The sequence below is a fragment of the Macaca mulatta genome, chromosome 1 (genome assembly GCF_049350105.2).
Source record: "Macaca mulatta isolate MMU2019108-1 chromosome 1, T2T-MMU8v2.0, whole genome shotgun sequence".
Classification (NCBI taxonomy): Eukaryota; Metazoa; Chordata; class Mammalia; order Primates; family Cercopithecidae; genus Macaca; species Macaca mulatta.
In genome coordinates, this window is record NC_133406.1 from 64,765,984 (window position 1) to 64,788,681 (window position 22,698).

At 44.9% G+C, this 22,698-nt stretch overlaps 1 protein-coding gene across 10 annotated transcripts; it reads right to left on the reverse strand.

Moving 5' to 3' along the window:
* Positions 1-1,427: 1,427 nt before the first annotated feature.
* Positions 1,428-18,196, reverse strand: C1H1orf116 (chromosome 1 C1orf116 homolog). Of its 10 annotated transcripts, none has more exons than XR_013418425.1 (5): positions 17,966-18,196; positions 12,882-13,067; positions 10,281-10,458; positions 8,091-9,824; positions 1,428-1,650 (listed from the first exon to the last, which is right to left on the reverse strand). XR_013418425.1 is itself a non-coding variant. In XM_015117856.3 (4 exons), the coding sequence occupies exons 2-4, from the start codon at positions 12,984-12,986 to the stop codon at positions 8,272-8,274; spliced, it is 1,836 nt and encodes a 611-aa protein (XP_014973342.3). In that variant the 5' UTR covers positions 12,987-13,067; positions 17,966-18,196; the 3' UTR covers positions 7,011-8,271. The 10 variants fall into 10 exon arrangements, 3 of the variants coding, with proteins under 3 accessions (XP_014973342.3, XP_077861119.1, XP_077861125.1); XR_013418424.1 differs by lacking the exon at positions 1,428-1,650 and adding an exon at positions 1,865-2,675; XR_013418434.1 differs by lacking the exon at positions 12,882-13,067 and having other exon boundaries at positions 18,094-18,167.
* Positions 18,197-22,698: the final 4,502 nt, after the last annotated feature.

The following is a 22,698-nucleotide window of genomic DNA, read 5'->3' on the forward strand; positions in this document are numbered from 1 at the left end:
TCTCCTTTAATCTTTATATCCAGTTAGTCACTAAGCTGCTGGTTGGCTTGTGGGCACATTTAGAATTGTACACCACCTCCATCTTCGCTGATTTATTTAAAGTCTCACTTGGACTGTTGGGAGCATTGTGGATTAGCTAGCAGAAGACTCACATCCACCCCCTTCTCCCAGGCTGGCCTCTATTAGAGGGGACAAGACAGGCTTTCTTACAGCTAGAGGTGGCTTGTGATGTAATTCTGGTCAATGAGACAGAAAAGAAAGTCTGTTCAGAAGTTTGTGGGAAAGACTTTGCTTTCTTATTTAAAAAGACAGATACAGATGCTCCCAGCTTTTTCCCCTTCTTCATCCTTTGAATGCCAGATTTGTGACTGGAGCCACCATCTTGCAACTGCAGAAGGGAGGCAAAGAGAATTCCTGTGCCTTTGCCCTGAACAATGCCCATAGCCACCTACCCTCATATTTCTCACTATGGGAGAAAAAAGTAAACCCCCTTTTATTTAAGCCACAGGGGATTCTGTTACTTGCAGCCAAAAGCATCTTTGACTGATAAAGTCTTCTAGCTAGTTTCTTTGTTGTAGTATCATTGCGGTATGTTTCATTCTCCACAGCCTTGGCCAGAGCCTTTATAAAATGCAAATTTGACCTTGCTACTTCCCTGCTTTAAATTTTCCTTTGACTCTCCACCGCTCACAGGATAAAGATCAGACTGCTTTGCATGACACATAAGCCCTCCACAGTCTCCTGCTGCCTGCTCCTCTGGCCTCATCCCTGGGTACTGTGCATGACGGACAGTTCTCCAGATACACCACACATCTTTGTGCTTTTTTGGCATGTGCTGTTTTCCTCTGTCTGGAACACCTTCTTCTTTCCAGGTCTTTCCCCTCCTCTCTTAGAGCTCTACCCTCTATGGTTCTATATCCTTATATCTTGAATATAATTATAGCTTATTGTCTCTTCCTCTTGCTAGACTATGAGCTCCTTCATTTTCTGATGTGTCTTATTTATCTTTGTTTTCCTAATATTGGATAGAGGGTTTGAACTCAGGAAACTGAGAAATAATGAAAGAACAAATGAATAAGTGTGCTGAACCAGGGACCTTGATTCTGTCTCTAGTTCTACTTCTTATAATGTCATGAGCTCTCTGAAACTCATGTTCCTCATAGTAAAACAGAGCAATTCTATCTTTGCTGTTTGAGGTGTCAATGAAATTATTTTTATATGGCAGCTTTGTAATAGCAAAACAGCACTGGCCTTGGTGAGAGGTCAACCCAAGTTCAAATCCATGACTCCAATAATTATTAACTTATGAACTTGGGCAAATTGAGTAAACTGTCTGAGCCTTAGTTCCCTAATTGACAGGAAGTTAGATAGAAATGTGCGGGGCTGTTATGAAGATTACTTGAGATACTGAATATGAGAATTATTGGTTCATAAGAGGGATTCAATAAATGTTTAATTGAAGTGGACATGCAAAGAGGTGGTCTTCAGTCTTGATAGGATCCCGCTTGGGATGCCCAGTTCCTGGACAAGAGCTGTGATTCCCATGCTGCTGGGCAGCCAAAGCCCAAACCTGTGCCTGCCTCCTTTCACTGTGCAGACAGTAGGCACCATGCCAGCAGCTCCATGCAGAGTTGCTCCGGGTCTCCGTCCCTAGGTTGGAGGAATAAGAAGAGTCACGACCATCTACACAGCACTGAAAAGATTCTCCGATGCGTCCATAAATATATATCTCATGTAATTCTCTTGAGCATTCAGCAAAGGCTTCTCAGAAAATCTGAAATTTAATCTGAGACTTAAAGGATGAGAAGGAACTAGCTATGTAAAGATGAGGAGAAGAGAACTCCAGGAGAAGGAACAGCCAAGATAGAGTCCCAGAGCTGGGACAAGCTTGATGCGTTTAATAGAGAACATGAAGACAGATCCTTCAGGAGCCTCTGCCTAAAGGATGGGGGCAGGAGAGTCCCTCAAAGAGGAGATGACAAACATTTCCCCAGATCCAAGCAACTGAACAGAGCCAGGAACTGATCCAAACGACGCCTTCGCAGAGTCCTGCCTACCCCCGAAAACAGAGTGTGGCAGGGTTGATGTGAGTTGGAGGAGGCGTTGATGTTGCAAGTCAACTTGTGCTGTAGCCTCAGTCCCACTTTCAGGCATGAAGTCCCAGGAGGTAGAGAGTGCTGTACTCTCAACATGTCCAAACACAGACCCATGCAGGGGACCCCCAGATCTGAGCCTCTCGCCGTGGTCTATGTCTCAGTGAGTGGTATTAGTATCCATCCAGTCGCTAAGGAATGAAACCAAAACATGACTCATGACCTCGCACTCTGCCTCGCCCTCAGTAATATGTCCACCAAATCATGTCAGTGATGAACATCTTCAAACCTTCTTTCTTTTCTTCTTTCTGCCACCACCACAGCTGCACAGTGCCCCACCGCCTCCCTCCCAGACTACAGTAGTAGCTTTCTAACTGTTCCCTTCACACCCATCCCAGCCTGTCTTGGTCCCCTCCCCACCCAGCCACCAGAACAATCTTTCCATCTGTAGACATGTACAGAGTTTGGTGCAGCAACTCTCTTCATGTAAGAGGAATTTTTTGAAAAGTCTCTAGGAGTTGATGCTCAGATCCTAAGAGCTCTCAAGTGTCAGGTGGAGGTGAGAAGGATTTGCTGGTTGTGCTACAAGTTGGGAAAGAAAAAGAAAGGGTGGAAGGGGAGATGATGTGAGGCCATGTGGTTGTGATAGGCCCCTTGGCATCTCCCACACTGACCTTCAGTAAAAAACTCAGAAAACAACAAAATGCTTAACGTAACCTGATTTCCCATGGGAATCTGTGAAAGGCCTGGGCTTTGGGTCTAGACCAACAGTGAGCAGAGACAGAGAGTGTGGCGTGGGGAGGGCAGAGTGTGGATTGGGAAGGAGGCAGGTGTGGGGAGACTCCAAAGCAGCACACACAGATGCAGATAGGACAGAACTGTAGGAGGCTCTTAAAACTGGAGAAGGGCTTTGACTCTTTCAGTTCTGAGGAATCTAGGTGCAGGCTAAGATGAACCAGTCCTCATGCGGGTCCCAGTTGACATCTGAATTACACATCTACGTGACAATAATATGAATAGACATCATTTATTCAGCAGTGTGCTGTGGTTTTGTTTATATGTAGTATCTCATTTGATTCTATTTTCATAACAACTGCAAGGGGTAAGTATTATTATTGCCTTACTTTACAGGGTTCCATCCTGTTATAATCTAAGTTCGTTTTTCCTCCATTTTTAAGATAAACAATAACTGTAGGGCAGTATAAAGTTCCCTGAACCACACAACAAAGAAAGTTAAAAGATGAAAAAGGTAATTGCTGAAAAGGAAACTGAAGTGCAGAGACCCCGGCAGTCTGGCTCCTGAGCCTATGCTCTTGGCCACTGTACATTCTCAATCTTTCTTCCCTCCCCTCCTCTTCCCTCCTTTTCTGTCTTCTTCCATCTATCCACTCATCCATCCATCCATTCATCCATTAAGCCTCCATCCATCTATCCATCCATATTTCTGACCATATATCTCTCTATATTTAGATAGTTGGAGATAGATATAGATATAGATATAGATATAGATATAGATATAGATAGATGTCTAAGTTGACATGCCAGGGGCCATATCAACTTAGAAGTTCCACAGCAACCTCAAACTCAGTATGCCCCAAACTGAACCTCCCTTCTTTCTGGTCCTACATATATATATGTGTGTGTGTGTATTTCTGATCATAAATATAGATAGATAGATAGACAGATAGATAGATGATAGAGAGAAATATATGTATCTCCAACTATAGAGATAATTCCACTTTAGGTGGGAGGTTGAATTACAGAACCTAAAAGTTTCCTTGAAGTTCTCAAGTTCTTTGAAGTTTAGTTTAATTTAGATTATATTTTGATTATTTTTGGCAGGTGTTGATCTTCCTAACTAACTTGTTTGGGTTTACCGAAACATACATTTCAGGGCTAGCATTGATCTAGGAGAAAGACCAAGTCCCTCATGTTGAGAGTGAGATGAAGTGACCCACTAAAGCTCACCTGGTCCAGGCCCCTGCCTGTTTCACGTGATTTTGAACTCTGGATACGTGGCAAGTGGTGATAAGGACAACAATCCAACCAGGTAATGAGTAAGAGAGAATGACAGCCTGGAATTAGAGTGTAATCTGTTTTTACCACATGTGTATGCTAACAGTCAGTGATGATTATGACAGTGGTCATGATTCCAGCAATTCACAGGTCCCCATACCTGAAGAGATTTAGAGACCTCATCCAATGCACTTCTTGCTTCCTGATAACTAATGCCTGATTCATTCCAGAGATGAACGAATTTAAAAGACTGTGCTATTTAAAAGAAAAAAAGGAATTTTAAAATCTTTTCTAGCTTTTATTTCTTTCTGAGGAGTTTCCTCCTGTTAAATGCTTATTTTTTTTACCTTCATTTTAAAAATAAATAACTGTAGAACAGTATATAATTCTCTGAGCCACATAGCAAAAGAAAGTAAGAGGAAGCAAAAAGAAGTAAGCTCTATGGTCATGGGCAGTAAGAGACTCATGATAAAGAAGTTGAGTTTGAGGATATGAAAGCTGGAAATAGTTGGTTCAGGCTGCACCAGAACATACACATTACATCCATGCCAATTGCTGTCTTTTCAAACTCCAGGAAGCCTGGCGTGGGTGAAGCTGAGTCACCTGGAGGCTGTGCCGAAGCCTGGTTGTGCTATAAGTTTTATGTGCAGCAGACTCTATCTTTCTCTCAGAAGTGGGTTGAGACAGCCCTTGGCATCCAACCCTCCCTACATTCACCTCCTTTGAGAAGAAAAAAATAAGACCCAGAAGGTAATATTATCATTTATTGGGTAGCTACACTGTGTCCAGAACTGAGCTTTACATGTTTTATATCACTTATTTATCTCAGCAATCTTGAAAGGATGGTATTGTTTTCCCCATCTTATAGGTGAAGACTGAAGTTCAGAAAGTTAAAGTGATATTGCCAGGGTTCCTGACTGGTAAGTGATGGAGGCTGAATTTGAGCCACATCTATATGCTCCATCATCACTCTCCTGGGGAAAACGGCCTAGATGTATTCTATCTGCATTCCTGCTTAGATTCTGCACGACTTCTCCTGTCCATTCCCTCGGCCCCCTCTCATCTAGTCCATGAGATTACAGCTTTGCAGACTGACAAGAGGGTCCTTCTTAGCCTACACATACAACCAGGCATCAAAGGATGGAAGGGTTCATCTCACACACTCACAGACCATGTAGACTCTTCAATCTACACCTCCAGCTAGAACTCAGAACATTGATGGGCACCTGCTCTCCAATCTTTCACCTCCCCTTTCTCCATGAAATAAATGTCAACATTCACTCACCAGCCCACCCCCAGCCTACAAGGTGGCCCCTGCCAGATCACGCTTCCCACTGTGGAAGAAGGCACATATGAGTGAATGGGCTCATCCTTTGACCTCTGTGTGAGATGGCCTATCCCACGGAGTCAGAGTGCAGAGTTCCCAGGGTAGCACAGGTGTGGTAATTCAGAAGAGCAGCTGTCAATGCATCTGAGGGCACAGACCCCCCTCCCATGCCAGGCTGGGAGAGGCCACTCCTGTATGTGGCAGGTGGCTTGTGCCCAGTGGCTTCAAGGCTATGGCAGGGTATAGCAGAGATCTAAGGCCAAGTGGAAGTGGAGCTGTTGAATGAATGGCTTTTACAAACCTCCACCCACAATTCTGTGAAAAGAGATAAGAATAACTCTGACCCTACTCTTACCTCCCTCTTCATCAATTCATACTGAATGAAGAGCAACCCTATATGAATACAAGAGGATAGATACAATGACCTCAGCTGGGTCTAGCACCACTTTCAGGGAGGCGGATGTCCTCACTGGGCCCTCTTGCATCTCTTCAAAATGAGAATGACCAAGTTTGAATTTATCATTCTGTTCTTGAATCCCAAAGACTATCCTTAGAGCAAAATATACTCTTTGAAGGATGAGGATGTGGAGAAGTGCGGTATATTTAAATAACAAGGGAAGGGAAACTCAGATTAGGAAAACTAGAGAAATGCCCATGTTACTAGGATGAGGATGCCAAGTGGCAGGTACAGGTTGTCTGTTACTTTGTCATGTGTGGGAGAGAAATGACCTTTCTCAGGGTGTAGGAATATAATAGGTTGTACTCCTGATGACCTTGACCATCTTAATCACTCTTGTGTGATGCCAGGGCCCAGGTTCCACCCAAGTTTTACTTTATAGCTATTCCCAAGTTTCCCTATTAATCAAGGAAATTAATGAATACCGAATAAGGTGATCATTCTTCAGCTTTTGAGTTGAAATAGACAGATAAATCAACTCAGCTGAATACAGCATGCGGAATCAGTCCTCCAGAAGGCAATTTTCTCTCTTTCTGGGGGTGTATAATAAGACATAACTTGACCAGTTGTGGGAACCCCCATCAGCCATGACAGACTAAGTCCTCACCCATGGGCAGGAATGAGGCACAGGCTTTTGGATGTGTGTGTATAAGCAAATGTACATAGAAACCGCCACACCCACACCCCACATACCATGACAGGGTGGAGTATTTGTTGTCCTTACCTTAACCTTGTCACCATTTTCAGAAATTCTGGACTTTGATGGTGCTGTGTCCATCAGGACACAGCCTAGAAATTCTCAGCAGCCTTAAAAGGCGCCTTTCCAACAGCATTCCCTTTATCTACTCCTCACATCTGGGCATCCTGGACTCCACGCAGTTCACAGCCTATAAGTAAGATTTACTTCCTAAGGGGAAGGAGGAGTCATATCTGGCCATGTCTCACCTCCAAGCTTGTATTTGCAAGCCCACACCGCCCACCCATAATACCCTCTTTTGGCATCTGCTCAAGCTGCACGACTTGGTCAGGGAATTTGAGGGGAGGGGTGTTCTGGTTAATGATGAGTTACCATATAGCTATCTTCCAAATATAAAATTAAAAGCCACAGCAATAACTATTAGTTTGAACAATATTTAATCTCTGATGCTTCAGAAGACACTTTGAGATCTTGAAGGGCCTTAGGGTTGAGTCTTTGGTGGTGACTATGGGTCCTGAGGGTGCTGTGTGGATGTACAAGAGCACTGACTAAGGAGAGGTGGCAGCATGCAACGAGGGTAAGAACCTCAGCTCTTTCCCCAAATGGCAGGCTGACCCAGGGTGAGTCACTTCCCTTCCCCAGCAGCACTGGGTCAGAACTTCTCTGAGGCCCCTCTGACCTCTGATATTCTATTAAGACTGGCAGAGGATGTATTGTGTGGGTTTTCTATCACTGGAACTGAGAAAAATTTAAAACTACCTGCATCAGCACAGAGAAGATCTGAAATGGTTCTTGGGTGTTTATAAAGCCCATGGGCTGGGCTCCCACCTTGATGTCAGCCCAGCCCTGGGGTCAGTGCAGACTGAGATAGGGAGCAGGAAAGCAGGAAGAACGGGAGTAGCAGAGTCAGGGACCACAGCACAGTTAGTGATTGAATTTATCAAGCCTGTGGAGAAGGACTCTCCCTGGTGGAGGTAGTGGCATAAATACGTGGTCACTTATCCTGCCTTCTCAGACCAAAAAGAGCTGTTCTGCTATCAGTCAACCGAGAGGTTGGGTTACAGGGATGTACCCTGTCTTTGAGACTGGTGATACTGAGAGGGCAGTGGGTGAAGAGATAACGAATCAGCTCTGCTTAGCCCAGGCCTTGTCCAGAAGGCTGGAACTGAGAGAGGGATCTGGCAAGGTATGAGCCAGTCTCCATCCACTGTAGGGATTCCAGGAGGCCCATATTTCACATGACCCTGCATTTTCTGGATGTAACTTTTTTCCAAGTCATGGACATGTCCATTGTCTCATTTGACTTTTCTTCTCAGGCATGGCCAGCCCCTTCACTCAGCTCTGGCTAGGCTGGACTCTACCCAATGTAAGAAAACCTCTAACAAGAGCAAAATTCTGAACAGTGACTCATTGTGTTATATAAATAGTTTCAGTGATGTATCCAGCACCCCCCCCAACACACCAAACACACATGCACACACCCCCTCTTGTGGAGATCACCTTAGAAATGATCCATGTGGGCACTCAATGGCACAACACTCTGAATATAAATGTATGCTTGGACTCAAATCTCTCCCTCCTGTTCATCTTGAGCCCTCAGTTGTGCGGTGGCAAAGGCTCCCAAGTGGAGCATGTGTCTCTTCTTGTTCAGCCAGGACAAAGTCCGCACTGGTGGCAGAGTCTACTCCTTCAACAGTCCCAGCTTCTTCAGGGCCTCCCTTCTGTGTTCATTGGGGACACCTTTTGGGGAGATCTTGACACTGACACACGGGGGCCGAGGAAGTTTGTCACGGCTCTGTCCTTGGTAGGACAGGCGCTTGGAGCTCTGCTCCTGCTCCAGGTCAGCCAGCTTGCCTACCTGGATACCTGCAAAGTCTTTCCCCGTGCCCAAGGAGGCCGGGCGGGGCCGAGAATTACGCAAGACGCTGGGCGAGATCTTGTCCAAGAAGGAGCCCTTTCCCAGAGAAGTGCTGATTTTGGGGCTGGCGTCTTTCTCAGCTGAAAGGTAGTTGCTTAGTCCCACGCCTGAGCGCTCCAGAGTGTTGGACTTGAAGTTCATCTGTCTCAGGCCAGGGGTGTTGCTCTCCTGGAGAGTCAGCCCTGACTCTGGCCTTGGTGGAGTCAGCCCTGAGTCTGACTTTGGTGGAGTCAGGGGACTGTTTGCCCTTGGGGCCTTAGGGATAGGAATTGGCATAGTTTTGGTAGCTGTGACATTGCCTGGAGCTGGAGACTTCATTGTCAAAGGTCCCTGAGCTTGACCTGGAGCTGGAGCCGGAGCTTGAGCCAGAGCCTTCCCAGCAGCAGGAATAGCTGCTGAGGCCTGGGCTGGAGCTGCAGGCTGAGCCAGATCTGGAGCTGGGGACGGACGCTGGGCACGTGTCTCCTTGGGTCTGATGGAGCTGGTGGGCTTACTGAAGTGGAGTCCAGGCTCATCTTGATCCTGGGGTAGCCCCAGCTTCTCTAGAGCTTCTCTACGTGCTTTTCTCTGCTCCTGCAGTGAAGAGGAGACCAGGCCAGAATCTCCAGGGGCAGCCTCTGTGTGGCGGGACAGCCAGTGCTGGGGATCACTGTGGAAACTGCTTCGGCTGCTCTTCAGAACAATATTAGGTGGCAGCTTCCGGGGCTTAGGGGTTGTGAGAGGAGCTAGTCGGCTGTTTGGGTCCTCCCCTAATGGGAAGGGAACATCTTCAGCTCTTGCTTTCTGAGGCAACACTGCAGAAGGAGGCCGGGATTGTTGTGTGTACCCAGTTGAACCTGTTTCCTTGGCTTTTTGGGACATGGCCTCTGAAGCAGTCTGCTCTCTTTCGTGGGAGCTGGATGGTGTGTGGAGCTGGGGTGTGTGGCCCTGCTGTCCTGGCCCCTCGGGCAGGCTGGCTTCCCTACACTGCTCTGGCTGGGTGTCCCGGAAAGCTTCTGGTGGAGGGATGAGCACCACGTCCAAGTCAAGGGCAGCCTCCTGGGGGCTGGCAGGTGCCTGACTGGGTTGGTTGCTCTGGCTGACCTGTTCTTTCTCAGGCTCTTGCACAAGCCTCCCCGCTTCTCCAGGGGTGTGACTGTTAGCCTGGGTGGTGCTTTTCCTGAAGTTCTGGCTTCTGGCAATGTGGATATTCCTGGGGAGGCTGTAGGAGCCAGACCTGAGGCCTAGGCCCTGGGGCTCAGGAGGATGGGATGAGCTGGACTCAGTCACTGTCCGTGGCGCTCGTCCTTGCTGAGTGATGGTCTCCTCTGGACCTCCTGTGAGGGTCAGAAAGAACATAAAAGAGTGAACAGAGGTGAGGGCCCTGCTGCAGAGCTCTAGCTCCAGGGAGGGGCTAACTAATTGTTAATAAATATTTGCTAAATGAAACAACACAAAACTGCAGCCCCAATACCAGAGGGACTGTCCTCAGGAGTAAAATGCTCCTCACACCCTGGGACATGCGGCCCCACACTCATGGCCACACTTGTGTGTTGTTTTGTTTCCCTTCTGCTGAGCCTGAGCACCACTGGCTCTCCACACTCTCTAACGAGGGCCTCGAGGTGCTTCCCACTGCAGCTGGGGAGCCCTTCCCTCTCCTTATCTCTCTTACCCTTGTCCTCTGTGTCACCCAGATTAGCTCCCTAGACTGACTCAGTCTCTCCAGAGCCAACCACCCAGCCCTCCCTGACTCCCTCCTCTGCTGGGGTTCTACCTCAGAGGGTCTGCCTTACCCCGGGGAGTGGGCTGGGTTACGGGCAGTGCTCGGAAACCTCTGGGAGTTGTGGCTGGCTCAGACTCGTCAGTGGACAGTCCGCTGTCAGCCTCCGTGTCCAACGAGCCGATGGTCTCCTCCAGGAAGAGCAGACACTCCTTCTCTTCAGCGGACAGGAAGTCGTAGCTGCTATCACTCTGTTGGGGGCAGGGGGATGGGGAAGGGTGAGAACAGGAGAGGGAGAGAGAGCTGTGAGAAAGCGCTCCCTCCGCAGAAACTGGCGGGGCCTGAGAACCACCCTGCGAAGGGGAAGGAATGTTGAAGAGCTGGAAACCTTTCCCTCCTGCTACTCTGCAAAGCTGCTGGAGTTGCCTCCTGAAACTGTAGGCACCAGGGAGCGCAGAGTGTGTCCGGAGGTTGGCCCGCTAGCACCCAGCTCTGGAGCTGGGCAGGCACATGGCAGGGGCCTTTCTTTTGCTTAGTCCTGGCTGGAATGCTTAGGGGCACAGATTAGAAGCAGTCCCAAGTTCCAATGTTTGACAGCCTTTGTCAAACATTTCACTTTGGGCACCTCTGATTTAGCTCCAAATAAGAAGGGCAACATAACCATTTGACCTGAAACTTCAGTGGTATTGCTTTTAACTTTTAAAAGTACTTCTGCATACTTGATCTGGTATGTCAAGGACAGTATGAGGAAAAGCAGGAAATGCAGCCAGCTATAAGCTGCCAGGCCAGTAGGAACCGTGGCATGACTGGCCATAGATAAATGTACTAAATGATTTGTAGTTGACTTTGAAATGCATTCCATACGGGACTTTTTCCCCTTGTATATTTACTTTCGTGATGGCATTTGGCTCTGGCTAATATTAAAATAAGTGTGCATTTCTAAAGCAAATATTAACTTAAAGGGGGAGGTTGGTGGAGAAACTAGATGGTATGGGAGGAGGGAAAAGCAGCTTAGTATTAAATGTTAAGTAGATCTGAAAGTAGATCATATCCATTATGAGGGGGTACATAGAGGTTTTTGGAAGAAAATGATAACGGTCATCTCAGACAGTTACTGTCTATGTTGTACGGGGCTAGAAGGTTGCTGGAACAGTTGCTCTTCCACAGAGGAAGTTGAAGGGAAAACAAAAAGGCAAATTAGAATATAAGAAATTTGGGCTGAGTCTTTTCTTGGCACCTCCACCCCTTTTCCTAATATTTGGGACACTTCAGAGTTGTACATTCTTCAGGCCCACTCAGATGGCCAGGAAAGATTTTGAGACAGCTCTAAAAATATCCTGGAAGGAGGGGAGAGGGTTGCGGAATAACCCTTCCAGTTGCCTCTGCCCCTTAAAGAGCCACCTGTCTGTTGATTGATGTGGGCCTACATGTGAAAGGAAGCCCCAAATATAACCCCTGGAAGCTCTGAAGCTGACTCCAAGAGTTTCTTGAAGAAAAATATCTTTATTGTCCTCTTACTTCTAAAATAGCCTTGCTAAGGATAAGCTGACTCTTAGTTTCTCCTTCATGAATGATTCACTTTGAAAACCTTTAATCCCTGTCACATTCTGTGTCCAATGGTATGTGACTATTCACATTGGCCTCAGTCTAACAGACATAGAAAGACTTCTCCACAGACCCATTATCTAGGGTCAAAATGAAATTTGTCTGATGGTCTGCACTTCGGATTTGTGCGTGTATGTTTCTTTCTCTACTCCATTTTTACATATCAAAATCCATTGGTTGTCTTAAACAGCCTTGATATTCAGTAGACACCCTTAAAATCCTTAAATTTTCAAATACTTCTATAGGATATAATGCAAAAAAGCATAAATTCTCCAGGATTCTTATGTATGTGACAAGCATGAACAACAAATGTTTGTGTCTGGATGCAGCACAGATTTACTCTTTCACCAACCTTACAACAACTGAGATTTAAATTCATGCCCAGAAAAATTACAGTTTATTAAATGCCACTCACAAGTAGCTAAACACAGTGACTTTGGAAGATTCTCAGTCTCTGCTCCTAGAAAGGCTGATTCTTTTCTACATGGAGGCATGTGATAGGTGCTTTACTTGTATCTCATTTACTCCCCACAAATTGAATTAGATATGAACACTATCGCATTTGAAAACAGAGGAGGCTAAAGCTTAGAGAAATTAAGTAATTTGCCCAAGGTCATACAGCTTATAAGTAGAGAACTTAGATCTGTTTGGTTCCAGAACCTAGACTCCTAATTACCTATTTTCTTTTATCTTTGTAAGAGACTAAAGTAATGCTGCTCATTGCAGAGAACTTCAATAATCTGTGTGCTACGAAAATCTACGTTTTGGTTTCCACCATGACCTCAGATTACAGGCCTACTCTTTCTGCTCAATCTAACCCCCAACCTAATGAAAATTGGGGAAAAAAGTCTCATTTGCCCAGTTGATCTCTAAGGTCGTCCCATCCTATTCTCTATAGAGCCAGGGCTGACTCAGGCAGAAAGCACCCACTGGTGTTGTGATTCACTGCCCAACAATGAAAGAGAAGGTGTAGTGAGCCAGGATGGGTGGCAGGAAAGAACAGGGCAGGGCAGGGCAGGGCAGGTGTGCAGAGAGCAGACCAGGTTGCGGGAGGGAGAGTATTACGTACAGATCCAGAGCGGGTGGAGGTGCTGCTCATCATGCTGTCACAGCTGCCGACACGAGTCACGGGTTCTGAGCCAGGCCCCGCTGGCCACAGCTCCCTCTCGGGCATCGCCCAAAACAAGTTGCAGGGGTGGCAAAGGGGGCTCCCAGAGGGGAAGCGAGGGGAAGTGAACAATGTCCCAAGCTGGGCCTGAAAAGAGAAGAATCAAAGCCACATGTGAGCCAAGACTTCGGCAAGGCTCTGCCCAGGCCCTGGGTGGCATGGCGGGAAGGACACCAAGCAAGCAGAGAGCTGGAAGAGGGGCGTGAAACCCCCAGCCTGCATGGAAGGACCCTGGAGCTGGCTCAAATACATGCAGAAGGACAGACTTAGGTGATGGAGAGGGAGTCTAGTCAGAAAGAAGCTTCTACTACTTCTCTTACATTTTTCTCTGAACCAAGGAGCTTAACCTACATTTTCATTACTATAAGCAATAAATATTACAGGGGTCAATAGCTTGAGTTCTGGAGTTAGTTGGGTCTGGGCTCAAATCCCAGTTTAGCCGTTTACAGTTATGTGACTTGAGGCAAATTACTCTGAGTCTGTTTTTCCTCATTAAATAATGTTAGTATGAGGATTAAATGAGAGGACAGTTAGCACAGTTTAGTTGGTAGTAAATACCCTAAGACCTCATGAGTCAATAATTAACTATTATTGTTCTTGTAACAAGAAAAAGACAAGATCTATCTAGGATCAAACTAAATTGAAACAAGAAAAAGAGGAGCTCAGAAAAGAAGGGTTTTGGTTTAACGGGAGACTGTAGACTTGAGAGAAGAAACAGGTCCCTTAATAATACCTACCTCATAGGGTTATTGTGAGACCATGTAAAACACTTTGCATGGTGCAAATTGTCACCTGCTATCATAGTCAATATCACCAACATCATCACAACCACCACTACGATGTCCATCTTTAACTCCCTAGCCTAGAGGCATAAACAGGGCACCTGCAGTGGTTGACACAAACCTATTTTCTTTCTAGTGAATTTCTTTCTTTCTAGTGCCTCTGTTGTTGCACATATTCCCAATGAGATTCCCGAGCCCATGTCAAATGAACAAGAGAAATGTCCCATGTAGCTTCCTCCCAACTCCAATTCCTTAGGGGAAAAAAGTTTCAATATCATTGTAACAAAAGTAGTAGCAAAGGAAGGCAGTGCCATCTTCCCTCTGAAAGTCCCAAGAATTTTGATGTGGCTGTTTGTGGGAAATACTCCACTGGAGACGGCAGGCCAGAAGTGAGTCTGCTGTTAAAATGAAATTCTAAAAGAATTAGGATGAAAAGACCATTCCAAGATCAAACAGAGAGTTGGAGGAGAGCCAGAATTAGAATAAAGTTTGTCTGATTCAAATCCATGTTTTCCCTTTAATGCCATCCTGTATTTTCTTTCATCTTTCCAACCCTCCCAACACTAGGTAAAATGTCCTAGAAGAAAACGTGATCTATTTGAGATCTGGAGGCTTGGGCTTTGGATGCCAGGGCAGATGTCCTCTTGGCCTCCGGTAATAATCACTTCCAGTGCCAAAGTCAGGTTTGGGCTGGGTTGGGTGAGTCAGCCTTCCAGCCCTATAGAGCTGGCAAGTATGGAGCCCCATGGAGAGAGCTCCTCTTCTGCTTGGGAGGAGTCTCTCAAAAGGGGCAGGTAGGGAGGGGCACGACAGTGGGGGGAAAAGAGGAGAGATCTCTAGTGAGCCAGACATCTGGTTCATAGGGGTCCAGATCCTCCTAGGAGATAAGGAGGGGACTGGAGGGACAGAGACACCAAAGAAGCCCAATGATAAATAAACGTGGGGTGAGGAAGTTCTTAGGGTTTCTTCATGAGGTTAAGCTCCCCAGTACCCAGAAACTCAAAGAAACAGGAACATGAGAAACCATGTGGGTGAAGTTCAGTCATCTCAGCTACCCACTCCATGAATGATGCTCAAGTTCAGGGAGGACTAACCCATTCCTAACATTCTGTAGGGCTGAGGCCACTGTAGCAAAGGAGATCCATCTCTGTAAGTCTAGGCACACAGAAAACACTCAAAAAATGCTGAATGAATGAACTTGCCATCTGTTCTAGGGTCTATTGGGTTGAGCTTTTGGAAGGTTTCCTCTTGGTTTCTAACCTATTACTGTGAGCTTTTTCTTAAATATTTAATTTCCTGGATAATACATGGCTCAGTGAAATTTGGGCAATGTTTTCAGTTAAACTAACATTTGTGAGCACCTAATAATAGGTGCTAGTGGTACAAAACCGTATAAGACGAAGGCATTGTTGTCAAAAAGTCAGTGTAGATCTAAGGGTCTAGTTTTGGGCTCCAATTTTCTTCTCTATAAAATCAGGGCAGTAAATATTTAAAGTGACTCCCTGTAATTAGCATAATATTCTCTATGAGTGGGTGAGCAGATGATGCCTCTTACTTTCAGAGAAAATTGCTACCCTTGTGCTTCTAAGTATGCTTTAGACTTTACAGAGGTTTTCTAGTCTCTCCTTCCTACCAGCGAAGCCTATGACACTTTCGTTTCAGAACCTAGGATACCTTCAAGTAGCTGGAAGAGATAAAAGTGGTAGGAAAAGTACTGCTTCACAAGAACACAGCATGCCGTAGCTTGCAAAGTGCTCTCAGATATGCTAATTAGATCTTCAGCATAAACTGGAAACATAGGCAGGATCTGACATTTTCTTCATTTTACAGGTGAGAAAGTTATGGCTCTTACCACTAGCCCTTCCTAAGGGACACAGGAAATGACCTATACTTGCATATACAGGACAGCCCTCCACGGGGCATCTCAGGGACTATCTGGATGCAAGAGGGGCATGTCCCTGAGAATGGTTACTAGTCACCCCTGACTAAAATACTAAAAGCCTTAAGACCCCCTTCTCCTTCTACTTCATACCTTAAACCCTGCAAATGATCTGCTTCAGCTTTATACTTCCAGGCCGGTGTATTGCCCCAACAGCAGCTATTTCCACAGTAAAGAAATGACACCAACTGCCAAGGAAAATCATGTCTTTAGGGATTACATACTCCCTGCAGAGAGGAGTCTGAACCTGAAACCAAAGCTGAGTGAGGTGCTGTCACCTCATCTCCATACCTAGTTTTCTGACCTAAAAAATCTGAAAGGTGAAAGCTGCATTTCCTTTCACCGACTTCACAACCTTGAACGATGGGGGCTGTCTCAGGGCAGCCATCGAAACCCTGATAAGAAGACTGAGAAACAAACAAAACACTCAAGGTGAGAGTTTGGTATCTTTTAACCCTTGACCTCTTTGGGAACTTAATGGGAGGAGGGAATGGGTTAAGAAATATGTAGCACTTAAATAGTCAGGGCCATCCATCCTGAATTAAATATTAACTACTCCACTGACTAAAATACTAAATACTGCCAAGTCTTGGAGGAGAGGGAATAAAGAACAGGTGAAGTTCTGGCATCTGGAGAGGGTGGGGTGGAGAGAGGGCTCCAGCTCCGTTCCAGGTTGGCTTATCTGCACCTTCTAATCAGACCCAGGTCTCTCTCATCCTCCTCCTCCAACGAACTCACCCACATGTCCTCCAAGAGCTCTGCCTCTCTGCCTACTAGTCAAAGAGGTTTCCTATCTTTCAATCCAGGTGTCTCTGCTTCTTGTTGACTACCCAGAGATGTGCCTTGGGCTGGAAAATATCCTAAGAAAAATATCAGAAAGACTAAAACTTGCACAATGTGCATATCCGTCTCCATGAGCACATGGGCAAGTTTCTGTATGTGTTTAGGCAACATTACCATCTTCCTTTTCACCAGCAGATTTGAGGCAAGGAGCAGGGAGAAATACTCTCTGCATAGGAGAGCTTTGTTAGACACTGCTGGTGGTCTTTACTCCTAAGTTCACCATCTAGGGCAGCCCTCAGTCAGTGAGTGTGGGGTGCTGGCTCTGTGGTGTGAGGTAAGCTCAAGTCTGAATCTCCAGTTGTCAGGACTGGAAAACCCATATATTCACTCAGGACTGTGTGTGCCAGGCCCTTGAGCCTGGCACTGAGGTCTTCCCACTTCCCTCTTCTCTGCAGCAGGAGGGAAAGAATCAAAGTTAGGGACCAAAGGGTTAAACCCCCCAAGATGGATAATGGAGAGGCGACTTGCTACTCTGACTCGACTCCTACATCTGCCTTCCTTCTGCAGGTAAATCTGCCACACAAACTGCCAACTTGGACACCTGCAGGAAAACAAAACAAAGCCACCACCCTGGTCTGATTCTCTGTCTGTGGACTCTGCCACACTACCTTGGCCTGAGCCCCACTTGGAACTCTAACTAGACTTGACATGCAGCTGCGAAATATTCATGTAGGTGAGGCCCAGCACAGCCAAGTAGCTTTCTGTTTGCCAGTCTCTGCATCTATTAACAGGCAGAGTCAGAAAGTTAATTGAGTAGAACCTAAATAAACTTGGCTTTGCAGCTAGATTATCCATGGGTTTTCCAAAGATGAGCTGGTAGCTGGAGTTGAAGTTTTCCCCACATGCCCAAACCTTATATCCCTTTACAAACAACCTAGTGCAGCTCATGCCTAACACACCTGTCCACAGAGAGCTCCATTATCAAACGAGCATGATCAAACACACACACACACACTGCACCCATTATTTAAACAAAGATCGACACCGAGTTGGTAAAGCCACGGGAGAATTTCCGGTTATAATCGCGATGGAAAACCAAGATACTCTCCCCCGTTTTGACTCCCTCTATTTCAACTGTTATTTTCCAAAATCACAACTCAATTTCAATTGTTCAGAGATGGAAATTTCCAAAACAAATCTATTTTCTTTTCCGTGTTGTTTGCACAATATGCCTATCCAACCTAAGGAGGTAAATGAAAAAGAAGGTCCTCCCAGCCCCGGTCTCCACAAAAATACTACAATCTCAAGTCACTACCAACCTGATCTGATCCCAGAATGAACTCAGAGAATTGGGGAACAGATAGGAAAGCTCCCTAGCTCGGGTATAGAGGGACACCTTCCTTCCTCTGTAGTTCTGATTTCCCATGCAACCCCTTCCTCTTGCTGCAGGATAAGCAGTAGTTGGTTAGTGATTAACTCACCTCCACTGGGTTGGGGGCTGAAGACAGGAAAGAAATACCCTTTTATTTCAAAGGGCAGAGACGGAGACAGAGGCTGCTTCCCCTGCCTCCTACTGTTTTCTTCTCCTTTTGACCTCCTCCTGACTTACCTAGACAGGTAAATGCTTCATCTGTGCTGCCTGGCCCCCACCCTGCCACTGACTCAGCCAATCCTAGGCTCCCCTCCCTACCTCTCATTCCAGCTGTTTCCTCAGGGAGGGAATGGGAGGGGAATGAGCAGGGTGGTGCTGCTCCCTCTTAGCCAATCATCTCATGCCCTCCCCTTCCCTGTTTAGAGCTAATAAAGAGCTCTTTAAAAAAGGAGGGCTGGAAGGAGGAGGAGCTGGTTTGGGCTGAGACTGGAAGGACAGGTGGCAGGGAGGGAGCAGGCAGAGATAGTATATATATTTAATGTTGATATAAAGGAACGCACACAGTCCTCTGGGCAGTGTGCTTTTCCATAGGTCTACGTGAAATAGGTTTTTCATCTAGAACTACCTTCTTCCACTAGGAGATTAGTTTTCCCCTGAATTATCTAAGCTAAACTCATTTGTGGTCAGTTTTGCTGCTAGCTTTTCTAGCTGTTGAAAGTCACTTTCTTCCCCAAGCCTACTCCTAGCTCATAAGTCTGGCAATTCCATTCATGTTCACTTAGGAGGGTGTCCCAAGGCTAGGGTTGCTGTAGTTGGGCCAGTCTCGCCCCAGTGCTTGACAACAATCTCCTTGGCCTAATTTATTTCTGGGGAAATAAAACCATTCATCCCCTGAGAGGTCCCTATCCTGATGGAGGAGTGACTGGACAGCTTGAAAGGGGAGAGCATGCACTCTGTCATTTGGTCCTCTGCTCTCTTTTAGTTGTTCATGGAAGGTGGCAATACATATTATGAAATAAAAACAAAACAAACTTCTAACCAGTTTAGCAACTCCTACCTCCTTTCGTGGACTGACATTTGGCACTTGTAGGGAGAAGAGAGTAGGTAGAAGAATCTACTGCTTTTGGGAAGAAATCTCCCTCCAAGTACAGAGACCACTCTTATCAGATATGACTTTTGACTGGAAGCTGGTTTTTCCTAGAGGTTGGTTATCCTTGACACCTATCAGGATTTGAGGTATTCCACTTACTAGCATTAAAAGGGCAGGGAGAAAATTTAAAATCAATGTACACAATAATTGCCAAAATTTATTAGGTTCTTGCTATTTGCTAGGTATTGTGCTGAGCGTTTTCATGTATCTTAGTCTTTAGTCTTTAACTTAAAAAAGTAGACATTTATTAATATCTAAATTTTACAGGGAAGTTAAAAAACTTTTTCAAGGCCATGTAGCTAGGAAGAGGCAGGGTGGGGATTTTAATTCAGGCAATATAACATCAAGATTGCCATGAATCAGCATAATGCCAATCTGCCTCTGTTTTGGAGAGAATCTCAAGTGGAAATCATGAAATACACAGATAATTTGCAAGTGTAATTCTAGCAATTAGATTCGTCCTTTTCCATTTCATTTCCTACTTAAAGCTATTAATATGTTTTATAACAAGACGACACATGGCTTTCATCTTTTCTCTTTCTGTGATCACGGTTGGATAGGAAATAAAAAGCACAGTGATCTGGGGCCAAGGTAAAGATGAGGTGGAGCAGGACTAATGGATAGGAAGGAGGTTGGAGGAAGCTTGGGATAACCCAGTCCCCTGTCAGCAGCCTATGGATATCACAGCTGAATGAACACTTCAGGCTATGACCTCTCTCCCGGGTGTGTCATTCAAACATGTATGATGTCATAATACTAACAAAACAGGAAGGGCATCTCCAAATCAGCAGTTCCATGCAACCAGAGTCACACCCATGGATGAAGTCAATGAAGCTGATCCAGCTCCATAGGTGTGTGATTTGAACATTTGCTAAAAAAATGAATTGACTTATGAGAATTAACTTCCAAGAGGACAGTAGGCAGTCTTATTTGCGAACAGACAGTTTTTCAGTTATAATAAAATTAGGATAACTAGGAGGAACCCCTATCTTTTACCAGGTAGAAGCAGGGACATAGACAAAAACATCTTTCTTTTCCTCTCTTTCCTCTCAAAAACGTTTTCTTTTTGTAAATTATGAAATATTTCAGATACCCTGGCATAACAAACACAACTGTACCTAACACCCAGTTCAGGAAATAAAACATAAACATCATAGTCGAAGTTACTTACAAGCCTTGAGCCTCCCTTCCCTGCAAACACACATGTGTTCTAGCTGAAATAAATCACTATCTCAAATTTTCTGTTTCCCATTCTCCATGTACTTAAATGTTTCCCCTGGAATTCATATTGTTTTTGCTTTGTTTTATTTTTGCTTAGAAACGTACCAAGTCTCTAACATTCCAAGATAATTGGAAAGGAGGCCTGGACTACAGAAAAGGAAGGATTTCCTAAGTCAGTCAAAAGCCTGAAACAATAAGGCTTCCTGGTTGATATCGGTCATCATTTGAGGGGGTATGTGTGTCATTGCTCTTAGTATGTAAATGCCTGTTTGATGACCAGACTCTGTGGAAACTAATTACAGCCCAGCTCACCTGATTCATCTGTTCCCTCCTTCTCCATTCTTGCATATGCTGTTGTGGTCAGGTCATCTCTTTGTCAGAGGCTAGTTTATGATTTCCTTTCTGAGTACAACCTCCCCACTGAGGCACCTCCCTTCCCCCTAAGTGCACATGTAAGTGTGCACACACGCACATGTGCACACACACACACATGTCATTTCAAAACTGAAATATACCACAAACAGTCATTGGCCAAACTTTCCTCTTAGGCCCCTTATAAAGTTAGACTCTGCAAAATAGTTGTGGACTTCCATTCTAACCATTCATGATACTTATTTATTCACATTGCAGTTACACCCTAGCAGTGTCTTCCTTTCCCTTTCCTCTCCAAAGGAAAAATTAAGTTACTTTGAACATATGCTGTCACCGTCCTTAGGAAACACTTGGCACTCAGTGCATTCATGTTTGGGCGTGATACTATACGCTGGGGCTCTGAGTGTGACCTCTAAAATACTGGGGGAAGAGAAGGTTTTATTCCTCAAATAGGGGTTGGGGGAACAAGAGCTTTCTTTAAAGAGAGCACAGCTAGGGAAGAATTCAGATGAGGGTAACTATAATTTGGCTGTAAGATGTGGGACTGGATAGCACAGATTAGGACATCAAATAGATCACCAAGTTCTCACTGAAGTGATATTAGTGTTAAGACTATAATAATTTGATGAGAACTAAAGCATGTAATTAAGTAAATTTGGATGAAGGAGTTCTGAAATCACTTAACCGTTAAGTAGTTTTAGGGAGTATTTTTTTTCTCCTTTCTTTGTTGAGAGCAGTGTTTCTTCAGCCCATCTATCATGGAAATTTGGAGGATTCAGCTGCCCCTTTCTCCCTAGAACTAAAGAAAGTTCGAGGGCTAAGGTCACCAATTAGCATCAGAGAATTCTGCGAGAAACACCAAATCTTAATGTGTTCAAAATTGTAGTTACATTGTCCATGTCCATACCCCTCAAATGTCCTCTCTCCTCTATCCCCATCCCAGCTAATTGCATCACCACACTTCTTCTCACCCAGGCTCGAGAATACTTCACAGTTATTCTCAAATACCTCCTGTGAGATAGCTTTCATACCTCTTTCCAATTCTTTATCCTCCCTAGTCTGGTTCAGATTTTCACTGTCAGTGAGATCATGGACCACTAGAGATGGAGGAGGCTACAGAAATTACTTGTTACCCCTCTTCCATTTTACAGACACACATCTGAGTAGTTATTCCTCCTCTTAAAATACTTCGATGGGTCTTCATGGCATTCAGGATGAACTTCAGAGTCCCTGTTATGACATAAAAAGACCTTCATGAGCTGGCCCTACATGCTTCTCCTAGCCTATCTTCATTTATATTCTGGACTACAGCCACATCCACTGTTTCTGAAACTGCTGTGCTTCTGGGCCTTTGCCCATGCAGTACACTCTTCTTGGATCTCTTTCCACCCTTGGCATCCTGGCTTAGTCTTATGCTTCCTTCAGGGTTCAGCTTAAGCATGACCTTCTTTTGGAATAGAATATTAGGTGCAGCTTCACTGTAGTCTCTTAACACAATGTACACATCTGTATGTTCAACCCACTAGGATATAACTGTCCTCTTTCTCTCCCTGTAAATTTCAGATTCATGAAAGGCACTAATTTTTTTTCTATATATTACTTTTCTTTTCTATTGTAATAGTTATATATTAATGTCAAAACTGCTGATAAACTCTTTGGCAACTGAACTCCTTAAGAAACTTGCCCTAAAAAGTTTATTCTTCATGATCAAGCTGAAAGATAATCCTTCTACTACTACAATTTTACTTGTATTGTTTTTTCCCGATTCTTGTCCTTTGACATGCTATTAAACTCTGCGTTGCTCTTAGAAGTAATGAGCATTGGCTCATTAGGATTGTTTTCAGAGGCTTTTGACCTTTTGATGTCATGAATATGTCTATCAATCTAAGATGCCTATGAAGGCCCTGAGTTGATGATGCTTCACACTGCAGTGATTGAACACATATCTAGTGATGGGATGACTGATTTCCTTTATCTTTCTTATAACAAAATGCTCCTACCATTCTTCATGTTCTTTACTAACTATTATGGATATCTAAAAATTAATAAGAAATATCAGGATTAATAGAATTTATAAAGAATTGTAGCTTATAGCAAAT